General features: G+C 42.0%; 1 protein-coding gene across 1 annotated transcript; it reads right to left on the bottom strand.

Moving 5' to 3' along the window:
• Positions 1–1,744: 1,744 nt before the first annotated feature.
• On the bottom strand, positions 1,745–25,509 carry LOC121301846 (junction plakoglobin-like). The gene is made up of 16 exons (XM_041231491.1): positions 25,373–25,509; positions 9,558–9,615; positions 8,840–9,043; positions 8,184–8,437; positions 7,468–7,706; positions 6,821–7,022; positions 6,505–6,649; positions 6,210–6,313; positions 5,294–5,632; positions 4,788–4,940; positions 4,575–4,694; positions 4,283–4,433; positions 3,785–3,906; positions 3,416–3,461; positions 2,674–2,859; positions 1,745–2,232 (listed from the first exon to the last, which is right to left on the bottom strand). Exons 2-15 carry the CDS (start codon positions 9,568–9,570, stop codon positions 2,696–2,698), a joined length of 2,256 nt encoding a protein of 751 aa, XP_041087425.1. The 5' UTR covers positions 9,571–9,615; positions 25,373–25,509; the 3' UTR covers positions 1,745–2,232; positions 2,674–2,695.
• Positions 25,510–25,820: the final 311 nt, after the last annotated feature.

Below are 25,820 nucleotides of genomic sequence, written 5' to 3' on the forward strand. Positions count from 1 at the left end.
TGAAATACTTGTCAAATGTACATTAGCCTTTTTTTTTTTCAGCATCTTCCTCCTAAATGCATCCTTTTCAGATTGTAACCATGAGGCTAGTCACTTGGTTCCATGCTTCATTGTGCAAATACCAATGTGTACAATTGCTCTCCAGTTAAACTCCATGCTGCTGCCATACTGGCTACTTCCATGAATTTCAAAGCCTTAAAAAAAGCCCAGGACCCTTTAACTACGCTGTAGAGCAGGTGGTGAAAAATATTTAAAAAGGTCACAGCCTTACATTGCTTTGTGAAACGGTTGACAAAAAACAGGAGTGTATTCCAAACCTGCATTGAACGTGTCAAAAGCAGTTTACTAGGAATTAGGAATTTAGAACTTCATATTGAATTATAAAAAGTTAAATACAGTGGTTTGTATAGGGTAATCTGCTAGCAACTTGCATTTTGAGATCACGTTTAGGAGAGACCGATTGTATGCGTTAGTTACAGCAGTTTTAAAATTGTACAGCATGCAATATTAAAAAATAAATTTAAAAAAGATTGCTAGTGTTACAACAAATTGATTTTGGAAATTGCACTTTAATACCCATTGAATGCATACAGTAGCATTGAGAAAATCAAATCAAAGCATCACACAGCCAATGTTTTTTTTAAAATGTATTTATAGGGTTATGGTCTATACAAAACTTACAGAAGAAAGAAACATTGAATTTCATACCTCTTATTCATGTTCTGCATCATCAAATCATATCGTTAACAAATCTGCCTTAATGAATTAGTGCCCTCCCCCTCACCTCTTTCAAATAAAAAACCAGCAATTAAAAAAAATCACCATGTTAAATCTTTACAAACAAAAAAAGCATTAAGATTACAATTAAAAATGTTTAGCTTTGCAAATGTTAATTATAATACATTTTTTCCCCCTCCTGTGCATTTAATTAACATATTCAAATTAGGTGTAAATGGCAAAGCAAATGTACATCGTTCACAGTCATTTCTTTTGCATATGCCAATCAAATACCCCCCCCCCCCAAAAAAAGCAACATTTTGTGGGATTATTCCAAGAGTGAAGGGAGGTTTAATTAAAATCAGAAAGCCACAGTGTTTAAAGTACAGCTACAATATAGGAATACAAAATAGGTCAATCTACATTAGTACTGTGAACCCAGCTGTCTGACAAACAAAAATGGAATTCACTCACTTGGAGGCCAGTGTTTAAAATTAGCTAAGTACAGAATAGAGGGTTACAATCAGGGTTAAAATTACACTTCAGCCTCCATCCTTGTTTGTATTACAGTAAAACTGCACATCAGCTGGAAAGCTGCATGAAATGAGAAGCAAATGCTCTGGAGTATGTGTGTGTGTGTGTGTGTATATATATATATATATATATATATATATATATATATATATAATGATATATATATATATATATATATATATATTACTTTATAATAAAATGGAAAAAATTGAGAATTGTTAGCCAGATTACAAACATAACAATAAAATCTTTGGCAGAAACTTCCTAAAACTTTTTTTCTAAGAAATAAAATTCCCCTTATGCAACTATAAAGCTGCACACAATCTTTACAAAGTACAGTATATTAGTTTTTAATTCCTCCCAGGCAAACAGTATAAAAAAAAAAATCTGGCAGGAAGTAATCATTCGATAGATAAATGCCACGCCTGCACAATACTGGTTGCTTCCCCTTTGACCACAGCATTTTGAAGATCAAGCTCAATTCAGTTTTTTCAGGCATGTTTAGACCAGTAGATCAGGATCTGCAAAATGAGGTCAAAACACACTCACACATACAGCTAAACTGTCACCCCACAACCCCCTTACCAAAACACACACGAACAGCTACAAACCAGATTGCACGTTAAATTCTTCAGATTGTTATATCTGAAAGAAAAGAAGGCTGTATAAAACTAAAATAAAACACACACACATCTTGTTGATATACGAGTGCCAGTATTACAAAGGAAATCATTACAAACTCCACAGTACTTAAAACAAACAATCTGTTTAAAAGCCTTTATAATACAAGTTGGCTTCATTTTAATTTCGTGGTTTTTTTTGTTTTTTTTTTGGATCCCCCCCTCCCTTTAAAAGCCCCTTGAACCAGAGCAAAAGGAATTGGCTGCTGCCAACAAAGTTTGTCCCAGGCACTTGTCAGTTTTCTCCAGTTTCTCTCTGGTACGGTCTTACCCCCCAGTCCTTTGCTCTGAAGTTCAACATCTGCAAGGGAAAAAAAAAACATTAAAACCAGGATTTTAAAGCTACATATGGCCAGCAGACTTGAAAGGGATTGACTTTTGAGTACGATCTAAATATGAAACCAAATCTGAAGAACGCTCCATTAGTTCCAGCTCGGAAGTGAGGGGTTCCATTGTACCGGGGGGAGATTGGTCCTGGTGTCCCTCTGGCAGGGGTGTCCAATCCCAGTCCTGTTGGGACATTCCACTCCAGGTTTAATAGGTAAAATGAAATCATGAACTAATTCAGGAGTCTGGGTGGAGGTTACATTGGTTCAGAACACAGTTGGAAAAAACACCAGGAGTGGAGTAAACCTCCAGGACCAGGACTGGCCACCACTGCTCTATAGATTCTTAGTGATCGGTCCACAGTATGTGAAGGAGGTTGTCAACACACCATGCCCCGCCCATAGATAAGTCTTACCTTCTGCTGTGATGCTACAGATCTATGCATGGTTATACTGGTCATGGTAAGGCTGTCTCAACATGGGATCATAGTCTACATCAATGGCGTAGCCTCCATCGACCATGTCATTCATATCAGGTTCCATCATGTGATCCATGGGCAGGTCTGCAGGATACCCATACTGGGGGTAGCCAGGCTCCATTTCTGCAGGAGAAAAAAAAAAAAAAAAAAAAAAAAAGTTCCTAAGCATGACAGCTGGCTAAGAACTGTACTCAAACTGTTCTGGTACTCGTTTACAGCTCATGCTTTCCAAGCCAAAATCTGTTGAGGAGAATGCAGTTAATTGCGAAAAAGACCACAATCAATGAAGCCTTGAAAGCACATAGAGTAAACAATTGGATAATTCCGGGGAGGGGAGGTGGGATTGCTCAGCTATTAGCATCCACCCTAATAGCCGAGAGAAATGAAACACGCTCTTTAGGCGCAAATCAAACTTGCATTAGCTTAACAGCTTAGGTCCAGTGGTTAAAGAAAAGGGCCTGCAACCAGGAGGTCCCGGGTTCAAATCCCAGCTCACTCACTGTGACCCTGAGCAAGTCACTGAACCTCCTTGTGCTCCATATTATGGGTGAGACGTTGTTGTGAGTGACTCTGCAGCTAATGCATAGATCACACCCACCGTAGTTCTCCAAGTCAGCTTGGATAAAGGTGTATGCTAAATAAACAATAAAATGTCTTCTTCAGCATGATTCTTACTCACCGTCTACATACACTGGCGGCTGTCCTTCCAACTGCATGCTGTGGGCCTGTAAAACAGATAATGAATGATTGAAAAAAAATAAAAAGGCACACATGTACAGACTACAGAAACCAGCAAAGTCAAACAGTGTTTGCCCTAGTGAACTGCCCACTTCCAAAACCATGTAAGTTTGAGGAGTGGAGCTTTTTGGTATCAGCAAATATAAAAACCAGTTTCTCTTTAAGACTCTCATATACCCACATGGGAGTTTACGAATTATACAAACGTTAAAGGTACCGTTACATTGGGCATGACGTAACGCCACAGCCGTCATATTTGTACGGCTTGCGTTCTACTTTACACGTTTAATAGACTGGATATTTCACTTACAGCATCCCAGGCGCCAGGGTCGTGCTTGAAGAGAGAGTGGGTAAGCTCCACAGAAACCCTCTTCTTGTAGTCGGAATTCTTATCTTCAGAAATACGGAACAGCACAGCTGCAGCGTAGGTGGCTGTTTGGAGGGGAAAAAAATAAACCCACCACATTTAGAAAAAAAAAATACAAAACACATTTGCTATAGTGCTGGCAAGCCATTAATCAACAGCTTCACAAAACTGTTTTGCAATTAGGAAGGTGCTTTACAAAAGCTGAACATGTTGGCTTGTTCTGGTGTGGTATTTTCCATGTACAACATCTAAAAAAAAAGGTGCAGCGAAGACTCTCATTTCCCTTTGCAACACCACACACACAATAACTTTCACCCACTATCTCCATGTTAGACCGCAAGCAGCAGGGTTGTGCTATTGGTGATGCACGACGGTACACACTGGGATTCATGCGTGCACCACAACCAGGACTAACTTAGATACGGTTTTAGCCCCTCTCACCAATGCCTTCATTGTTGGAGTGCAGCAGCTCCATCAGAGGGGCCGAGGCTCCTTCCGCGTCAATCATTTCTGCAGCCTGCTTATCCAGAGCTAGTTCGCACAGCACGCCAGCCGCCACTCTCTTCACATTCTCAATTGGGGAGTAGAGGAGCTGGAGGAGGGGTGGGGGAGAAGGAGGCTAGATCAGGGGCAATGGAATCCAATCCTCATGGCATTCAAGCTCAGGTTTAAGCCCCCCACCCCCCCGACACTCTGGGCAAGCATAGGGTTTGATCTAACAATGACATCTTACCTGTACCAGCAGAGGGATGGTCTGGAGGCCAATGATCTCGCATCGGTTGATGGGATCCCGAGCCAAAATATGGAGTGCTCCAGTGCACCCCTCAACAATCTCCTCCATTCTCACGCCATCCTGGGCAAAAGAGGGAGAGAAATAACATTTAGATACATTACTAAAGACGTCACATAAGAACAAAAGAGACATTGCCAGACAGGTCAGTCTTACCTGGTATGTCTGAGAGCTGGCAGCGGTGTGGCGCTGGGCATCTTGATGAGATTTCACCAGCAGACGGACGAGGTTGGTAATGGCCCCAGCATCTCTGATGGGTCCCTGGTTAGCTGGGCAGAGGGCAAGGTTGCGGATCAATCCAACTGTAGCCTGGAACCCAAAATGAAAAAAGGTGGTAAGCTAACCATCCCACATGCAAAAATAAAGAAAAACTCCCGTACGTCATCCAAGGAGGAATACAGGGAATAGCAAGGGTGGGCAAAGTTGGCCAAGATCTTTGTTCCAACCATATCCAAGTCATTTAAATGAATGTAAACCTCAAATCTACAGCTATGGCTACTGGACAGAAGTGTTCAATGTGTCCAAATCAATTAGACCAATTAAGTAACAGTGCTCTGGGGAAACTAAAGCAAGAAGCTACTGCGGCCCTCCAGGAGTTTGAGACCCCTGCAAATCCAATCTCCAGTCCAGCTGGGATGATCTCAAGTTGGGTTGCCACTTACCTTGATGACGGGCCAGTAGTGGGGCTGGTTGAGCAGCTTGACGATGGTGGGGATGCCATAGTGCTGGCGCACTGCATTCTGGGCCAGCTCTGCGTCTGGGTGCCGGCTGGTGAGGTGGCGCAGGGCGCAGACAGCGGGCTCAGTGATGTCCTCCTTCCGCTCCGCTCGCAGGATGGCTTGGATCAGGGACTCCACCCCGTTGTCCTGGGTGACCAGGGCCTTGTTGCGTCCGTTGTTGCAGGTTAGGTTGGACAGGATGCCCGTGGAGCAGGTGAGGACGTTCAGGTCGGTGGAGCTCAGCTGGGTAACCAGGATCTGTAGCAGCCCGTCCAGACCATCCTAGACCAGAGAGAGATGCACGGAGAGACCTTTTAACAGCGCTCAAAAAACGACGACAAAAACGCAAGGGTTCGGACAGGTACGGGAGAATTATCTTTTGCATATCAACTTCAATGTCTGCTTCCATCATAGTACGTACATGGAAGTTTAGAATTTCTCTGGTTTGAAAGATCATTTGGGAATTGCTTTGAAACTACTGCCAATGCTTCTTCAGTCCACACTAAAAAACAGACGTTTCCCATTTATTCTGTTCTTTGATCTATGTATGCTGCCGAGTAAGTCTGAACTGTCTGGTCTGCTTCACTTTGCCATTGTCCTTTTATTGGGTTCCAGGACGCCCTTGTAAATGAGGCCTCTGTCTCGATGGGTAAATCACCCGGTTAAATAATTTTAAAAACCATGTGCTTTCTGATCTCAAAGCAGATTGTATCCCTGCACACAGCAACCTGAACAGGCAGCCAAAGACCATCGGCAGGCTTGCCTGTTAGAACATGCCTCAACCTGCTTGCTTCACTTGACAATCCTCCAACGAAGAACAGAGTTTGGAGAAAGATCACCCACCCCTCCCAACACTCACCTGTTTAGTGGCAGCATCCGAAAGGTTCCTTAGCGTCCACAGGCAGTTCTGGACAAGCCTTGGGCTGGACCCAGTCAAATGTTTACCCAGGGCTTGCATGCCACCTGGCAAAAAAATAATATTAATGCTTTTCATTAGAACACACCCCGACAAGCAGAACTATACAAAAAAAAAAGCAGTTTTGCATGATCATGCACACAATTTAGCTTTTAACTATACAATACTGCTAGGCTACCGTAAAATGCATTGCAGGTTCTATAGTTTGAAGTGCATTTGCATTTAGTGCTTAACTCACCGGCTTCGACAATAGCGGGCTTGTTGCTGGGACAGACCGACAGGACCTTGAGCACGCGGCTGGTGGTCCAGAGCAGCTTCTCATAGGTGTGGTGCTGCATGATGTACACCAGGCCTTCAGGGCCTCCATTGGCCAGGATAATCAGCTGGGGGGGGGGAATGAATACATTTATACCAAACCATCATGTTATTGGTACGTGGAATGAACTTCAAGAGAAAGAAATTCTGGAAACTAATCAATACGCTTTCCAAAGCATTGCAGCCGAGGTAGCTTAAAAAAGCTTGCTTTGATATCAAAGATGGATGCGATTCCTGACCTTGCTCTCCTGGTTTCCATAGGACAGGAGCTGCAGGCAGTCCGTGGTGATGGCCAGGAACTTGGGGTTGCTCTTTTGCAGCAAGGGGACCATCTTCTGCAGGCCATCGGCCAGACGCACAGCCATCTTGGCCCCTTCCTGGTGCAGCAGCAGGTTGTGAAGAGTGGTGATAGCATAGAAGAGGACCGATTCCATCGGGGAGCTGAAGGAGGAGAAAAAAAAAAAAAAATTAGCAACACAAGACACGGCATACAAAAATCAAGATCCTAAGGGACTAGATAGGGTCAACCCAGTCCTGCTCCTGGGAGAGCTGTCCTTAACCACATCAAGCTACACAAGGGAACAAACCAGCTGTTCCATTGGTTCCTTATAATATATTGGAGTGACTCGTATCACCAGGATGACCAGATCCAACCCATAAGTACATTTCAAACCCTTTTCCGTACACCTCATTTCAAAAGTAAGAACGCATCATTATTTGTGGCACAGCCTTAATGTTAAAAAAGGGGATATCAAAACAGCTATACCAACACCTACAAGGGATGGTTACTCATATCAAAACCTGTTGCTGGTTGCCTTATTAAAAACGAACATGCTAAGTGGTCAGGTTTGAGAAGGAAGGTTGCAGTGCTGAACTGCATGCGTACCCGAGCATGCGGACTAGCGCGGGGATGCCCCCAGACTTGAAGATGGAGAGCAGCCCCTCCCGGTGGTGGGACAGGTTATGCAGGATGCTGGCGGTGCAGCGGGCAGTCTCCATGTCGCTGGTGTTCTGCATGGTCCTCACCACCGCCGCCACCACCTGGGGGGACTGCATGAGAGCACGGCGAGAGGCTTCCTTGCGCGCCAGCTGGTTCACGACCATTGCGGCCTTGTTCACCACAGCCTGCAGAGGGAGAGGTTTGCAGTTTGTAAACGATTCTTAGATTAGTTACTGCACCTTTGTGTGTATACTTTATTTTTCACCTCCTACTTGGGTTGCACGCTGTGGAATCTATCAGGTGCTAAGAGCTGTGTGGCCTTGGATGTATACAGGGCAACATGAGTTAACTGGGGGTCTAAACACAAGTACCCAACTAACCAGAACAGAACTGTGGAACGAACATACTCTGTTCTTGTATCCACAATCCGTGTCTGGATACCGTACTCTGCCTTCTGGCCTGGATTAACATCAAACCAGCATTCCCAGCGTTACATATGCAAATTACAAACTAATACCACCAGTTAATTGCAAGTTGAATATTTTTTTTTATTATATAATTGACTTGTTCAATGTATTACTCTTACAATAGTTTACTAGCATATTGCTACAGTGGATCAAACTGGCACTTTATGCAGAAAATTCCACAAAGGGCAGCCGTACCTGGTCCTCATCATTGAGCAGTTTGGTGAGCTCTGGGACTGCGCGTGTGGCCAGTTCTGCATCGTCCTGGTAGTTAATAAGTTGCACAATGGCCGTTTTCAGCATCTGGGAGGGTTCGGCCAGCTTCTGGACGTTGGTCTGCTGGCTGGGGTCTGTCTGAGTGGAGAGGATGTGGGTGCCCTCCACCAGGGTCTCGGGGAACATGGCAGCCCGAACACGCTGGCCACGAGTCATCGCAAGCTGAGCCTCCATCTCTGAGGTAGAAGATGATTTTATACAGGATGTGTTAAAAAAAAAAAAAAATAATCAGGTTAGTTAACATGTTGATTTCAAACCAAGAAGTTTACAGCCTCAGCATGACAGTAAAAATACATGTCAGTGCCCCAGGAGAGAGAAATCTGCTAACAAGAAGTCTTTAAAAATGCTGAAGTTAATTGCCATTGATTGTGACTCTTGTAAAGGAAGGACAGCTTTTCTTGTTTAATGGCTTTTAGTACTATTAATATAGTTCTTAAAAGGCAATTGCAAGTACAGGTATCACACCACTACAATTACAAAAGTTAAAACAGATTGGCATACAAAAGTTCTACTAAAATTTTAGACCAGGGCTTCCAGGTGTCTTGACCGAGCCTTGCTTCGGAGCTTGTGTTTTGTACCTGGCAGGGATTCATGTGTGTAAGTGGTGGTGGTGGTGGTGATGTATTTCTTGGTATATTCAGAGTCGCCGTCGTCTGCTGTGCCACGGAGAGAGTGAGCTGTGGTGGTGACGCCAGACTGGATCCCAGAGTCGTAGCCGTAAGACTGCCAATCTGACACCTTCATGACGGAATCATGAGCCATATCCAGCTCGGAAGTATTTACTGCACCGAAAAATAAATAAAAGTGTTGCCAACATCCCTTACAAGACAGATTATACAGAACTGGTATTGGTGCTGCAAGAACTGATCTGTGGGTTATTTATCATTGATCTTTGTTGCACATAGAACAGTGTATAAAGCAATTTGCTTAAAATGAAGGGAGCGCCCCCCTCCCAGATCTTGAATTCCAGTACTCCAAATAAAAGTATAAATATAAGGTTTAAAAGTATATTGTTATTCGAAGACAAGCCTTCCGGTTTCTTTGCATGCATGGGTCTGTGGCCTCTTGCCGTGTTCTGTACCTGGGTTACCCAGTGAGAACCGTTTCACATTGTATGCTTTAAAAAAGGTACCACATTTCAGGATCTGCTTAAATCCTGAACTCCCAACAGATTTAAATTAACATCCCAGCTGTCTGCACTACACAGTAGATTGCATTACAGTTTGCATGCATTAGATTTACTTGTCTTCAGGGTACAGTGGATATAAACACTACAGTGTGAAATGCAAGCCTTACATTGCATGGCCATTGTAGCCTTCTGCCCTCACAACCTCCAATCTGGGTGAGAAGAATCCTGTAAGATAAAAAAAAAAAAAAAAGGGAAATGCTATTTAATGTATTTGAGATGAAAGCACGATCATCGCAAGGTTAGTTTTTGATCAACAATCCCGGCTCACAGCAAGACCTGGACTGGCCCATACTGCCTTGCAATGGGAGTCTTGTCATCAAAACATTAATTACCTGGATATTAAATTTTGTAATAGCAGCAGCACAGAATGCTAAAAAAAAGCACAAGTGCATTTCAGTTCTGAAAAGCAGCTAGGGAAGCATTTAAAAAAAAAAAAAAACCCACACACTGCATCTGAATGCCTGTTAATCACATTGTAAAATTAAACATTACAGTTTACACCTGCACCATTATGAAAACAGCAAAGTGCAGCGCTGAAAAAAAAAAAAAAAAAAAAAGCATGACATTCCATTACAGATGGGAAGGAGTTAACGGGCAGCGATTTGGTTTCTACATGTCCCAGACTGGAATGTTTGTGAAATCTCCCCACGCCACCCCTACCGCAAGTACATACACCAAGGGACACAGTACCGGGCAAGCTGCAGAGCACATCCAGTTAAACTGGTTCTGCACTCCCTTGAGTTTGAGGTATAAGCAAGCAGCAGGCTTGGAAATCTGATAACCTTGCACACAATGTACAAGAGGATTACAAATATGATCTCATCCAAGAACACAGCAGGGAAGAACCCCCCCCCGCCCCCCAACAACCCATTGCATTTACCGAAAAGGAAACAGTGTCGCAGAGATACGACTACTGTGGGGGACTTTGTTTTTTACAAGCAGTTTGTTTCTAGAATAGCTTTAAGGATTGACAAGCTTGATGATTCTTAAAAAGATAAAAAAGCATTACACTACATGAAGTTAAATATTGTAGGCATTACTCTCATCCAATTTAAGACCCCCTCTCCATCATACTGCCCCCTTCCTATCTCCAATCCCTCGTGTAGCCTTATATTCCCTCTGCGCTCATCCTCCACTGGCTGACTTGTTCTGCCTTCTCTTCCCTTGTCCCCCTTTGGTGGAACCAGCTACCTGTGATCAGGACTGATGTCTTACTGCTTTCCACATTACGTGTGAATTTATGTTCACTTTGCCACCTTGTAGTAAACCAGTCAGACAGGTGACCATGCTTATTGGCCTGACCGTGGCCCACAGTTCCATGGCCCAATTACACAGCATACAATACTCTTCCACTTCAGAAAATAACCCAAGGCACCCTTATGTAAGGAGCGCATCATTCAGAAGCAGATGGTCCCCCAGTAAACATTGCAGCAAACCCTATACTGTAGCCCAGGGGTCTCCAACCCTGGTCCTGGAGCGCTACTGTGGCTGCTGGTTTTCGTTTTAACCAGTCTGCCTTACTTAATTGAACTAATTATTGGCTTAGTCAAGATTAACGGGTGTTCTTGATCTTTAGCCACTGATGATGTGAAGATACCTAGAAAACCTGCTGGATAGGGGCTCTCCAGGACCAGGGCTGGAGACCCCCTGCTGTAGCCCAACAATTCTTACATATACTGACAAATGCAGCTGAGTAAAATCAGTTGCCCTATATACTAAACATGCCTGACTGCTTTACCTATGCCAGGTTTTACTACGAGCTTGATAAGCCACATAGAGAACAAGTCAGGTGGGTCTTATTAGACATAGTAAAACAAGGAATGGATTGAACTGCTATGCAATGGGAGTCATACTGCCATCGCTGAAAACCATTAAAGCAAACACTTTCAACTGGCTATGACCCAAGTGTCTGCAGTTGCTTGTAAGGGGCGATAAGGATCTTGACTTATCTGGAGAGATGTAAGGACCGCGTGACTCACAGAAACCAGCGGAGATCTCTTCCCTGTCTCAGCACGTTTCAGATTTTATTTTTTTTAAACTCAGCACAAGCGCAATCAGAGATCAGGCTCCCAATTCTATAACCACGCAGGAAACCAATCCAGAGACTTCCTGTTCCTTTGCATTCCTGCGGCAACCCCTCCCATAATTACAAAGCAAAAGTCTCACTTCTTATCTCTTCTTCAGAGTTCATAGTACAGCGGTGTTGCTTTTCTTTAAAGAAAAAGAACTTGGAAACTAGAGGCTCAAGCCTCAAGATCCTCACTCACTAAGTTTTACACATCCAAGCTGTGTTACTTTAATCAATCGTGACTTGAAAAACTGAAAAGCTGTTATCAACTTCATACCCTCCCACTCCTGTGATTCATCACATCTGTGCAGAGACCAGCAGGCTGGCAAATCGAACTGGAATAAATCTACATCAGAGCTAACCCTTGATAAACCACCAGTTAAAATCCACCAATAGCAGGCAAAAGAATCACATTTATAGTTCGGTAAGACATTAAATAATTAACAATCAAGTTTTGTGGTTGCCCTCTCCTCCCTGATTCAACTTACTTTGCAAGCATTACAGGAGGTGAACTACTGTATGGGACCAACGCTCGTTAATTCTGACCAGACCCCACTGCCTCGTCGCACCCAAGCCCCTCCAGCCAAAGAAATACAAACAACTAACTGGCACTGCCCCAGTAATAACCTTTCCTGTGAGCCGATATGCTATTTACTCATTCACCGGGCTGAAGATTAGGAAAACAGGAAATTGGCTAAACAAACCAAATTAAATTGTGTTTATTCAGCATGCACCAGTTGAAGCAGGGTATTCATTTTCCTTCTCGTGGGGGGGGGGGGGGGGGGGGGGGGGGTAAAATGATAAATGTAAAAGGTCCGGTTAGACTAAACAAATTATAAACTTACAGCATTTAAGCAAAACTGTAATGGTTTCAGGAGATGCCTTTGACAGAAGCAAACAAGCTGACCTTTCAAGGTTAAATCATTGTTTTGTTTCATCATGTACAGAGATGGAAATAAGACTCCTATTGCACAGTAGTCTCACCATAGTCTGGGTCTTCTTAAACTTGTAAAACCAGTAATGGAGCACACTGATATGCAACGGGAGTCTTATTTCCATCCCAGATGTATTACCAAAATACTTATTTTTTTAAAAAAATGCAAAATACAAGGACAGTAAGGTGTTCCCAGATGAGAGAATGCACACAGGGTACATTGCTTGCACGCATGGGCAGGTTTCTACCAGCACCAGACTGGGTTTTGTAACACTTCTATACCACAGGTGCGCACAGTATCGCTTGCAGCAGGCTTGTTTTGGTGAATCGCACTGGAAGACACAAAGAGATGAAAATGCTACATTGGAGGGGGGAAAAAAAGCTATAAAAACACAGATGAATGTGCAGACAAGTTGCGACAAGCCTAAGGCCCTAAATCAGAAGGACACAAGAATGCCTTACCTTTTAATCTTGCACAGAAGAATTATGCCAACAGTACATCTTGCTTCAGTTACTGAAAAATTGACTGGAGTAGATTTGACAACTTTGCAGCAGGAACCATATTGGTTCCAAAATGGAATTGTAAAAAAAGAAGCATTTCTTTATTGTCAATGGACTTTTTTGGCACTGTCCTAGTGCTTTCTCTCCCACTTCTAGGAGAGTGATTTCTAGGAATGTGATTTTGTTAATTAATCTAGATCTTTCCTAGCAATTTGTAACTAGGTGCGGCTTTGATGTCCTGTAAAAAAAGTGACTGGAATTAGTCCCCAGTCTTGCATTACTTCATTTGACCAGACCAGGGCTGAGATATGCTGCTCTGGGATGTCTGGTATATGCTTTATTTCAATTCATCCTAAAGCTACTACCACTCCTTTTCGGGTGAATTTCAGTAGTCAGGAGAAAAGCAATTCCCATAGGTGCTGTGAAAGTCAGTGTTACAGGCACAGCACAGCTGGAGAGGTGGGTTTACAGACTCTTACTGCAGTCGCTTGTTTATAGGCTGACCGTGACAGTAGTGCCTGGAATATCGAACGTTACTGTCTGTGAATAATGACATGTATTTCTCAAATTGCACCAGTACTAGGTTTCTGAATTAATTGTAATCAGGAAGTGTTGCACAAACTGATTATTTGAATCAATCTAACACAGGCGAGGTTCACTGGAATTGATTTGGCTAATTTACCATTCCAAGCAAAACAAATGAAGCAACAGCTGCTTGGATTCGTGAGGACTGCTGGTTTTCTTCAACTCGAACAGCAGTCCACACAAAACCAAGCAGCTGTCACCACTTGGAATGGTAAAATTAGCAATCAACGTCAATGACCCTCGTCCATGGAGACATTGATGGGAATAATCTGTTCACACAGCACTAGCGTCAGACATTTCTTGCCCTGTTACTGCATGTTAATGCACATGAAAAAATGACATGAGGTAATTCACAGCCAATGCGAGATGCTGGCTGGATTTATCCAGTCCCTGCAAGACATTCCACATGCTCTCATTAACTGGATCTAAAAAGGAGTGCCCACATTAACCCTTCAGACTCCATCTGGAGTCAAAGACATTTGGAATTGGGCAATTGGTAATTTCAATTACAATGTAATTGAACCTTGGCGTTTGTCCTACAGTCATCCTTGTATTTTCAACCACTTTTGGCGAGCCCAGTTTCAAACAATTCTGCTGTAAATATTTAATTGACCACACCCAGGACTGCTTCAGACCCTGTTTGACCGGTTTTTAAAAGTTTTCACAAAATGTACTGTGTGGTTCGATTTCATTCCAAGTTTTCAGACAGCACTGTACCAACTGTAAAAATCCCTACATAAACCCACTCAATTTTACATCTCACAGAACAAGGTATGTCAACACTTGCACCAGATGTTGGTGCCAGGTGTCAAGGCAAAGATTCAAATACAAATGAAACACAGCAGCAAGTGCAACATCTGGAACGGAGTTTGCATTTTCATTGATGCTGCCAGTTACGGTTTGTGTTTCCATAGAACCAATCTCCGCCACTGTCGTTTGGACTCAGTAAGATTTCAATAAATCAGTAATAGATGTCTGTACCCCCCCTCTATGGAAAAGCAAGTTACAATATTATAACCTGGTCTACTACGAGCATTACAGCAGGAGGAGCACTTCCTGCAGGACTGAATTTATTTACATAAAATGAAACGTTTCCTGTACAGGTATGGTAAAGTGGTGTACAATTAAGTTCAATGTAACATTTCCAATTGGATATTCATGAATACACACAAAACAAACCTTCAGGGTTTGACTGGAACTTTCACAGCCTTGTGTGGTCAACCCTGCAGCCTTTCCTGTATTTAAAACCAGCACCGGGATCTCTCTGAACAATTCAACAGCTTTAAAAGTGGAGAGAGTCAGCCATGCTTGCCAAGTGCCAGTTTCATCCAAATGGCACTTGATGCCTTTTCCTCTTGTGAAGTGGAGCAGGTCTCTATCTCCAACTCTTGCAAACATATTTACATTCCCAGCATCGGAGTTCAGAGCTCAGAACGTCTTTGGTGCAACCAGCTGTTACTCATTTTAAAATGAACCCCACTTCAGCACCGGATTCACAGATTTGAGAAGTATTGGTACTCGAACCTTCACGCTGCATCGGGTTCAAGTTAAGTCACTGCTCATCATTTTACATGCGCAATATTCAGTTGCAGCCTTTGTGATTTGCCAGCTTTCCTAGCTGGTAATGATTTACATGCATGCACGGAATTCATCTATTGCTTTGGGACGAGGGTTATTTATTTTTTGATATGTGAAATAGCCTGCAGGACTGTGGTCGTCAAGATCACACAAGACTTCCCAGGTGTAACTAGTCAATTAAAGCTGGCAGTACAGACTCCCTGAGGGACTAGTGGGGTGGGGGGGGGATTTTTAGGGGGAGTGGGAAAAGCCGCAACATGTAGTATTTTAAACTGAAAAATTTGACTTGACTTGTTCCCGGTCACAGCACCACACCCTTACCTTGGGGAAAGGAGGTTGTTGTCATTCTGTACACACCTAATTGAGCTTAAGCATAACAGCCCATCTATTTTATTTCACTTTACATAGGCTTTGTGATCCAGTGATTAACAGAAAAAAAGGGCTTGATGCCAGGAGGTCCCCGGTTCCAATCCCAGCTCAGCCACTGACTCACTGTGTGCGACCCGGAGCAAGCCACTGAACCTCCTTGTGCTCCAGCCTTCGGATGAGATGTGAAACTGAGGTTGCAAGTGACACCCAGGAATGGAGGGTGGAATTCACTGTATGAATTTGAGGCAGTATCATATTTTACTACTACTAATTTAAAAAAAGAGAATCTTTTTTCATCAAACAATTATATATATATTATATATTATATATATATATATATATATATATATTTTTTTTTTTTTTTTTTAAGTGAGAATGTTTAAAAAAAAAAAAAAAAAAAAAAAAAAACACACATTTAAATTTCTCTACACTCTGCAGCATTGTGACAAAATCAAAGCCAGGACAAATTTTGATCTACAATTAACTGAACAGCTTTAGAAAACAGGAACACACAAAGCTTTCATCCAGGAATCAAACCAGAATGATCACCCAACATTAATCAATTACTGTACTGTAAACCACATGAACAGCCAAGCCCATTTACCAGCATTACTGCGACGATGTTCATTAAGACTTTAGGCTTCCTATCGTCTGCACGTCTGATCTGTATTTGTATTAAACTATTACCATAACACAGGATTACTGTTGCATCACCCTCATGTACTCAATTTTACCCTTTGAAGAACACTCTAAAGCCATTGGTTCTCTTTCCACCTAAATAGGGTAATTCTGCACTGCACAAAGTAAATTAGAAAAAATACAATAAAATCACAACGCAGGCTGTACATGTCATTTGACACAGACTAAACAAAACATTTGAGAGAGTACAGCAAATCACCCTACTAGAATTCATAAAATTTTGCTTCACGCAAAAGTAAAATGAGTAAAAGCGCTTCAGAAACCTTTTGCCAGGGTATATGCAACCCTAACGTGGGACAACGGTTAATTCACCCTGAAGCCTTTTATCCTACAGCAGCTCAAAGTACTAGGGTAGGCAAGGCTCTTGAGTTAAACTCTGCAAGTTTCAAAAGACATTAGATATGCACTGCACGCTCCAAATCAGCAAACATTTTCCGGTTCTGTAACAATGTAGCGTTGAAGATGTGGATCAATACTGTACTGTAGCAAGGCACGTTACAAGAGGATAATGGAAGAGGATTCAATTCAAAAGGACACTTGCACTCTTAAGACATATTAAAAAAAAAAAAGCAAGTTTAAAACCCACAAATGCAATTCCAGTTCTGGAGAAGGCATTCACAGCTCCTTTTAGATGTGAAGACTCGTTATAAAAAGCCGTTCGCTTTGACTCAGTGCAGTAATCACCACTGTTTCAACAGGGGTTTCTGCAGAAGCATGCAGAAATATTCTCTGCCAGCCAACCCTGATGCACACGTTCCTCAGGCCAACAGACCACTTAAAAAGAAGGCTGCTGCCATGTAAAGCTGAGCCGCTGCTGTCGTCTTGAATGGCATTTACATCCCCAGTTGTTACATTAACAGCGCAATGCAATATGAACTGCATGTTGCAGCAGAGGATCAACTCAAAGCTTTTAATGGGGGGTGAAGCTGACGCATCTTAATTCTCTGTAGAAGCGGTTCCTGCAATGCATCACCAGGCAGACACTAGCAGTAGAACGGCACCTGACAGAACAGAGAGCGGTTTGAGGCTGGTGCTAAACTGAACCCTTTTAAAAAGGCTTAAGACTTGGAAGTCTTCACACAACAGAAGACGTTTGCAGTCGTTCGACCAAAAGAAAATTGACAACAGTTTAATATTTCAATACATAAATATTCAAACACGTTTCCCCAATGCATGTTATCCAATCAAGGTGGCAAAGCAACAACCCTAACCCACACGCAGAATCAACATTACCTGCAGTGCCTCATTTTCTTCAAACCTGCAAAGAAATGACACTTCAAAGAAGTTCAAAACTAGCAAATCGGTCCAGCTCTGTTGACACAATTCCCTAATAAAGCCACTAGAATGCAGGTACTACTTCTGCATTCAGATCAAGTTAATAAAATTACAATTTACTGGAATAGGAGAAAGTGTATGGGCATTTAGGATGCAAATCAATATTGTACAGACAGCTGCAGGACTGGCTGCATGAAATTACTCACAATTTCCATTTAATTCAATTAGCCCACGCCAGTCCAAACTTTCACAAGGAATTATGGTGAAGCACCACAACATGAGACCCAGGGGTGTTAGCGTGTTAATGATTTGCCAGCTCTGCCCTCGAGAGCGTCACAACAATTCTGACAACATTCCCCGAAAGTGGCTTAAGGTCCTTAGCTACCAAGAGAACCAGGAAGTGGAGGGGGGGGGGAATAGATTAAAAAAAAAAAATTAAAAAACCACAAACAAACCAAGTCTGCTCAGCACTTATCTGAAATACCACCGCTCACGAGACACAAGAGATGGGGTAGGCCATTTCTGAACTAAAACGAGCCAGGAACATGACACCATCCCCCTCCTCTGTTCAGCTCCAAAATCTACGGCCCTTTCGTATTTCCACAACCAAAGGCAACATCGCACTGATTAATGCCAAAATGAATTTATGCACTTTGCCCGCACAAGATGAACTACTCTGATGAATTAATCTATTAATCTGGTGCAAGTTGCATGTTCTGTACTGTTGCCTTTTTAAAAGTTTGACCAACGAGATTCTTACCTCAAGCAGATGCATGTTCCCTGTTGATTTAAGTGGATGACACTTGTTTGGAGGTGCCAGTACTTATGTACTAGTAGTAAAATAATTAAATTGCTGTATAACTTTACAGATTCCAGTATAGATCAGTACACCCATTGGGAGCAGATTCCATTTAAGAGGTAAATAGCAACAAGCAGATCAATAACTAGACAACCAGGTTTCATTTTTTATAATGCATTTTTTAATATATAATGCTGAAAACTTTAATTAAGATTCACTACAGCTGTCCAATTCCACAACTGGCCACCAAGATTCTAGAAAATTGCAAAAAGCCATTAAAACGCTCCTTAATCTACAGTATAGCAGAGGGTTCTGCTTGAGCAGTTTTCTATTGAACACCATGTCTACTTTACAACGGCTATGGTCCCCCTCTCAAGACGCTGCTAAGGATATTGCAACACCTGTATGTATCGCGTTCACCTTCTGTAGAAGTCACATTTACCAGGAATTCAAGAATCGTTTGCTGGATGAGATGTATTGGGATACACATCATACAAAAGAAAGATGCGTCTAATGCGTTCAATTCATTCTCTTGTCAGTCTCGCCAGGCATGCCACAGATATGACAAGCAAAAGGTTAAGAAACACTAAGTTATATTATTATTGCAGCACGAGAGAGAGAGAGAGAGAGAGAGAGAGATCTGCTCCAGCCCACACTCCCGTCACCCCTGGAGACCAGCTAAATCAAAGGATGTGACTCATTTGAGCCTCAATAAGGACTATGATACTTTAATGAACCAAGACGTGAAACTCTACTCCTCCAACTCCTTCAGGAGCAGCGATGACATCTCCCTCTGGAAACTAAATCCTGGAATTAGTACTTCGGCATGTGTAGACTGCTACCATGAACAGGAGTTTAAGACGCAACGAGAGCGCTCAAATGAAGGGTGCACTACTAGTGCAACTGACTTCTTTACAGGGCTGTACCCAAATGCCATTTCAAAAGATACTTCACCTGCAAAAAATAAGCTGGCAGAAAGCTCACTGTACCTGTATACTCCATGCACCTTACTGTTATACTTCAATTACTCAATTCTGCAACAAGACACTTGCAGCAACAGAGAAATTTTGCTTGTATGCTGCTGAAATCCAGTCGTTTTTCCTCATGCGACAGAAACCCATGACCTACGGTACTGAGGCAGATCTAAACACAACCGATGCCAAAACAGCTTGGCAGTGCTTACAGGTCGGGACTGCAGTGATCCGAAACAGACAGCAGCATCCTTTTGGCAATATTCGCAGGCTTAATTATAGCAAATGGCCGAGATAACAAGCTTGGTGATTTTCTAGGAGTCAAAGTATTGAGGCTGCATGCATGCAGTAATCCACAGGCTAACAATCAGATACAGTAAATTGCTTAAGTATACTGCAACTATGCGAGCACTGGCATACCTGTGCAATTTCGATAGGAGTGTCCTTGTGAAATCATGTACAGGTAGTGAATGACAGTCATTGACTAGGTCAAATAGAAAAGACCACCACACAGACACACTGAAGAATGTCTCTATAAAGTCATAAAACAGTTCTTGCAAATGGTAAACCAGCCATGCACACCTTGCTTAATTGTTGATATTTGTGGATACGGGCCGAGTCGCACACTCAGTATTCTTCAAGACAGAACCACTGATAACGTGCAGCAAAATCTTCTTGCCTGTTACTTCAACGTTTTGATTAGAACAAAACGTGTTGAAACACTTGCCGCGTCTTCATCAGGCGTGTACACTAACATCTAGAGATACACATGGAGACCATGGTAACTATGTTCAAGCCATCATTTTTCCTGAAAGCATCTTTCGCTTGCAAATTGCTTAAATTGGGTTATTGAATCAAGATCCCAAAGACGCCGGGATGCAGTACGACACTTAAAAACAACAATTTCAATGCTTAACAGAATTGGACTTCATACGCAGCACTGTTTAATTGTGCATCCCTGCTGCATGCATTAAACACTGGAGCTCTGCCTCATCTTTCATGTGGTTCTTCCTCAGCTCTCTGTTTAAACAAGAAACGGGATCAAAACAATTGTAACCATGGTTTCTAAAAATAAATTTAAAAAAAGAAAAAAAAAAAAAATCGCTTTAAACAGAAACACAACAAAATCCAGACACATCTGAAGAGGTCTCTTTGGACTTGAAACCTGCTTTTCTAGTCAAAGCACACAAGAGACCTCTTTAAACATATGCAGTATCGAGTTGCTGGATTGGACGACTTCTGGTCTGTTAACTGTACACGGGCAGTCTAATGTACAGTAAGCTTGACTCTAGATATACTAGTGAAGACTCAATTTGCTGGCCAAGTGATCTGTGAAATTAAAGTTTTTAAGTTAATATTTTTTGCTTCCTGCAGTTGATGGCTTTAAGGAATTGGGGATTGGCTACATACAGCACTTTGTTTGGGAACAGGATTACCGTTCGGGATTTACAAAGGCGTTCAAGCAATGTGCTCTACAGCAAGTCTTTCAAGAAGGCTTGTAATATTGTGGCACTCGCCACAAAAAATAAAATTAAAAAACCCACACACCTTTGTAACGCAATGTATAATTAAGTAATATTTTGGTTTTGGGGGACAGTAACTTATTCTTAGAATATATTTAGTTGGCTTTTAGCCAAGGACTGCTTGTTGCAATACACCAAAAATGTTTCTCATGGCAGGCAAAGAAAAAGACCTGTACTGTTCCCAGTTCAGGGAACCCTGCTCATCTACGTGCAGAGCAACGCAGGACATCATGTGCTGTCGAAATACACTGCGAAAATCAGAATTTCATTACAGCAGTGTAGCTTTGGCTAAAATACTTAACGTGGGAAAGAAATACAGCGCTAGAAACAAGAGTTAAGAACTTGTGCTTACCCCCACCCCCCCAAAAAAGAAAAAAAATTATGTTTAATTAAGACAATTAGTAAAATTAGGATGTTCGGCTCACTGTTTTAGGGGCGTTTATTTCCTCTCAACTAGATCATTCTTGAGCATTTTAGCAGACACTTATTTCTGAGATAAAACTTTAATTCACCAGGGATTTGCTCAATTCTAAACAAATTAAAAAAAGAACTCCAAACCCAATGGCACCAAAATACATGTTTAAAAAGGTGCCAAAGGAGGCGCTGTGGAGACAGATGTGGTCTGCAGAGCTGCCAAGGACTGAACAATGGGACACACAAAATGCAGGAAGGTCAGCCAAAGATCAGCAATGAACTTGTGCAAAAAGATAGCCAGCATAGTACTGATAAGGAAGGCAGAACGGAGATCAGAGAATGCAGGTAAAAAAAAAATAATTAACTCAATGACATGGGAAAAGCAGTAGCAAGCCAGATTTTTTCTTTCTTTTGCATGTAAGTATAACAGACACACGCACACAGTACAAGACTGATCAGAGCCTGTATTTAAAAAAAAAAAAAAATAAGTGAGGTACTGCATGTTAACTTTCATAGAGGCCACATCAGCACTACAGTATGACCATGGTCATCACGTATTGGTTTCTGATGTTCCTCAATTCAGTTACATGTAGATTTTGCAACTGCCTTTAAAACAAGCAACATTGCTTTTACCCAATTTTACAGCTGGAGTGAGGCACAAGGAGGTCAAGTGACCTGAAAAATGCAGACTAGTGCCTCATATGTTCTGTAACAGCTAGTGTGGTCTTGTATACAAGATCACACTTCATTGCTTCATCAGTAATCCTGAGTAAACCTCAGTTTCATTATTACAAACTGAACAAACTGTAGTAACATTGTATGCAATTGTACTAGATTGTGCATCTTCAGATTCACAGCTGAATTTTAAAATGGCAAGGAGTAAGTAGCCTGCCTGTTTAGTTTTGCAGCCAGACAGCTTGTTGGCACAGATTTACGATCTGAACCCTATACTTTAAAGCCTTAAAAAAGGGTATGGTTTGATATAAGGCTCCCGTAATCAAGCCGTGGATCTTGAAGAGATTAGATTAAAGCTTTTAGATATTTATATAAAAAATAACTTTAAAAAACCACACACTACAGGAGTGAAGAGTCTTGTTTGGCACTACAAAAATCTAAATCTGTTACGTGGCAAGAATGCATACTGAACAAATAAATGCAAACAAACTCTGATTTGAGAGAAGTCTTATGTACTGTAAGCTTGCGCACAGCTTAAAACGTGAATTTAAAAAGGGAGGGGGGGGGGTATACAAATTTTAGATGTTGCTGCATTAATGGGCACCAGATAATCTGGAAGCTAGTGCAAACTCAAATGGATAGGTGTAGAGACTGAGCAAGTACACCGAACGAGTTCCGGGAAGCCATTTAGTATACAGGATAAAGCGAGCCCGGGCCCCACCCCCCCCCCCCACCCCCACCGCGGGAGGGGCGGTTACTAGCGAGGAATGTGGCTCCACCAGCCAGGGTCAATAACCAGCTGTGCTTTCAGCAGCTCCAGTGCAGACTTCTAGGATCACCCATGCAGTTACATATAGATTTTGCAACTGCCTTTAAAACCAAGCAACACTGCAATCTTGCTTTTATCAAATTTTACAGCTGGGGTACTGCAAAACACACCTACATAAAAACCAATCAAACAAATCTATTTTAAAAGGACTAAAACAAAGAATGCAAGAACTTTCTCTTTAAATGCTAAAAGGGGCAATGCTACTGTATACTGCTGAGGAATTTTTGTTTGTATGCAACCTTTATTAACATGTTTCATATTTTTATTATGTGATGGTAGGGTGAAGCTTTAAAAAAAACATATGACCAAGGACGAGTACGTTCTTTAAAATCTGCAGCAAGAAGACTGTCTGATGAGCAGATTTCATCCAGGATTAGTTGGCATGGTCACCTGCGGCTCAATCTTAGCTCTGGGGGCTGCAGGGTTGTGCGACTAAGCATTAGCACATCAAGCCAACATGCCATTAGAAAGAACGTGCTAATGCATTATACAACATTAAAAACTTAGGAGGCTTGGCTGAATGGCTTTGTTTTTACACAACACTGATACCATCTTAAGTGCTTACTGTGCAGCATCTAGTACACTGCAAGATCTTATTCAACATTGAGATTACAGTCAAAGATCCCAGCTCAAAGATGTGACTAACACGATCCATAAACCAATCTGATTAAAACAAAAAAAAACATCCATATACAATGGTGCTTTAAGCAGCTTTGGTGCAATAATGACTAACAGAGCTTCCAAACATAGAGAAACAGATGATTAAAACCGAAAGCTACATCGCTAGAAACAGAGCATGCATTTAATAGCCTGGGTATTTATGGTATAGGAAAATACTCGGGCATAAATACAAGGGTGTTTACGGATCATTTGAACCAGGCAAACAGTTTGTCCCTTCGAAAGACAAGGAGGGCAGCTTCATAACGCAAACCAAGCTATCCCTGAATCTATAAAATCTAGATGAATGGTGCTCAAGCTAATCATAACCAGAAGCATTTCTGGATACAATAGGATACTGTTCTTTTCTAAAAGAATATTGTCTTCAAGTTCCCAAGCCAGGGGATTGCCCTCCGATAAATGACACACACATAGTACAGAAGCGTGCTGTGACGATGGGCAGTTGTGACCATTCCATTCCTGCAAATTCCGCAGACTGCTAGAGGGATATCGCCCTTCGATTACACATTAGATCAAATAAATGCCGATGACTACCAGGGCTGCAACAAAAAACGCAAAACAAAATCGCATGACTGGGCAACCTTAGGATTTGCTATCTAGACTCCTGTTTGAACAGCGATTACTGCTACTCGACTCAGAGAAAATATCGGGATGAGCAAAGGTGCAGATGCTTGAACACAACTGCCAGATTCCTTACCTCTCTCCCAATAAAACTGCTCTACAACCTTTAAGATCTGCTGATGCATCTGCTTTCAAAAGCATTGCCATCTGCTGTGCAAATCTCACATATTTCAAAAGTAGAGTTTTATAATTTTTGCACATCCGCAACGGAAATAACAGTGGTGTGTCGCCCCTTTGATAAAATAAACTCGGGCTTTCATTCTAAAGTTTTCTGCTTCCGAAACTCGATTCTTCTGTGGTTACCCTACAATAGCTTACCGGGCAACACAGGTAATAGTCGCTTAGAACACAGGAGCCACACCCTCCGTGACGTTCTATTGATCTAGACACCAAGCTTTTCCAACTGCAGTGCAAACAGAGGAAAAGGTGAACTCTCTAAAATGTAACTGTACCCGAACGGGACGTACTGTATTATAACGCAGAAACAGACTGCAGTCGGGGTCGCATCTTTCAACAACAAAAATAAAAAATAAGAAAAGCATACGGTGCTCATTGCCTCAGGAGGCGGCTGTGAGTATTACCCCGCCCTGTGCCTACCCCTTTCCCAATGGTCTTAACTAGAAAATTTTTAAAAAAATCCTCCAGAAACGGAGTTGGTTCAGAGATATAGATATATATGATATATAGAAATCAAATGCAATAGACTATCGCTATTACATAAATATGTCTTAAACATACATTTATGTACAATCGTAACAGAAGTAAATAATATAACCCGAGTTTCCCAGAGTAGACAATGTGTTTTAATGGTCCATTCACATTTTTTAAGGGCGGACGCTTTTCTAGTTAACAGAATAGATGGCTCCGATTAATCCCGCTATATAAAAACTATTGTTCCGATTATTATAGTGTAACCGGTTGCAAATGGGAGGGCTGGCTGTGTTTAAATTCAAACGCTACAAGCTAACTGTACAAACAGTGCGGTGTATATCACTGGACTCCGTGTACTAAATTAAAAACGTGTCACTGTACTGCCACATAGCATTCAACTCACTGCGTCAAGTGTTTTTAAAGTTAGTTTTATTTTTTAAAAGAATTGATTGAAAAGTATAAGAGATAGTATGAATACAAATACAAGCAACCTACAGAATTTAGCTACTTTCTCAACCCTCGCTTGGAGTTCATATACATTCATACAAATAAATGAGCAGCATTTATATGGTCACCGTATTTGTTTGTTTTTTAATTAAGGTTTACCTAACCCGTGTACACAGGCACAAAAGATACTATTGACTGACTGTACACTCCATGCAAAAGCGAGTAAAACGAGAGTCTTAATTACTTTGGAGTTTTGCAGATCGTTTAGTTTAAACTGGCAAAAGACGATAAGAGGAGTTCCGTACCTTGTGGAAAGAAAAATACCCGTTGGTTCTTGGAATCCACAGTCAAAACAGCGCAGCCTTTAATAAAATATTGTCCAAGCCGGAAAGCAAACACCCGCACTCTCAACACTGCAACAACTCCACAGATCCAAAGGAACAATAGTTGAGTGACGGGAAACACTCCCTAAAAAAAGGGATCGGCCCTGGAACGCTGCGCCACGCCCACGATCTGACCTTCGTCTTCTGATTGGCTTATCGTTGTTAAATAAGGCGTGGGCAAGGGGCAGTCCGCCGAACGCTTTTCCACCAATTCTCTGTGCCGGAGGTCCGATAGACGACAGCTTATTGGACCTTCTTTCTGTCAATCGCACTTTAAGGTTAACGGGAGCCCCTCCGTCCCCGCCGATTGGGGTTGTAAGGGTATTTAAAATGATGTAATTGGTTAACATTCTGTCAATTACAGATCCAG

Source organism: Polyodon spathula, chromosome 28 (assembly GCF_017654505.1).
Source record: "Polyodon spathula isolate WHYD16114869_AA chromosome 28, ASM1765450v1, whole genome shotgun sequence".
Classification (NCBI taxonomy): domain Eukaryota; kingdom Metazoa; phylum Chordata; class Actinopteri; order Acipenseriformes; family Polyodontidae; genus Polyodon; species Polyodon spathula.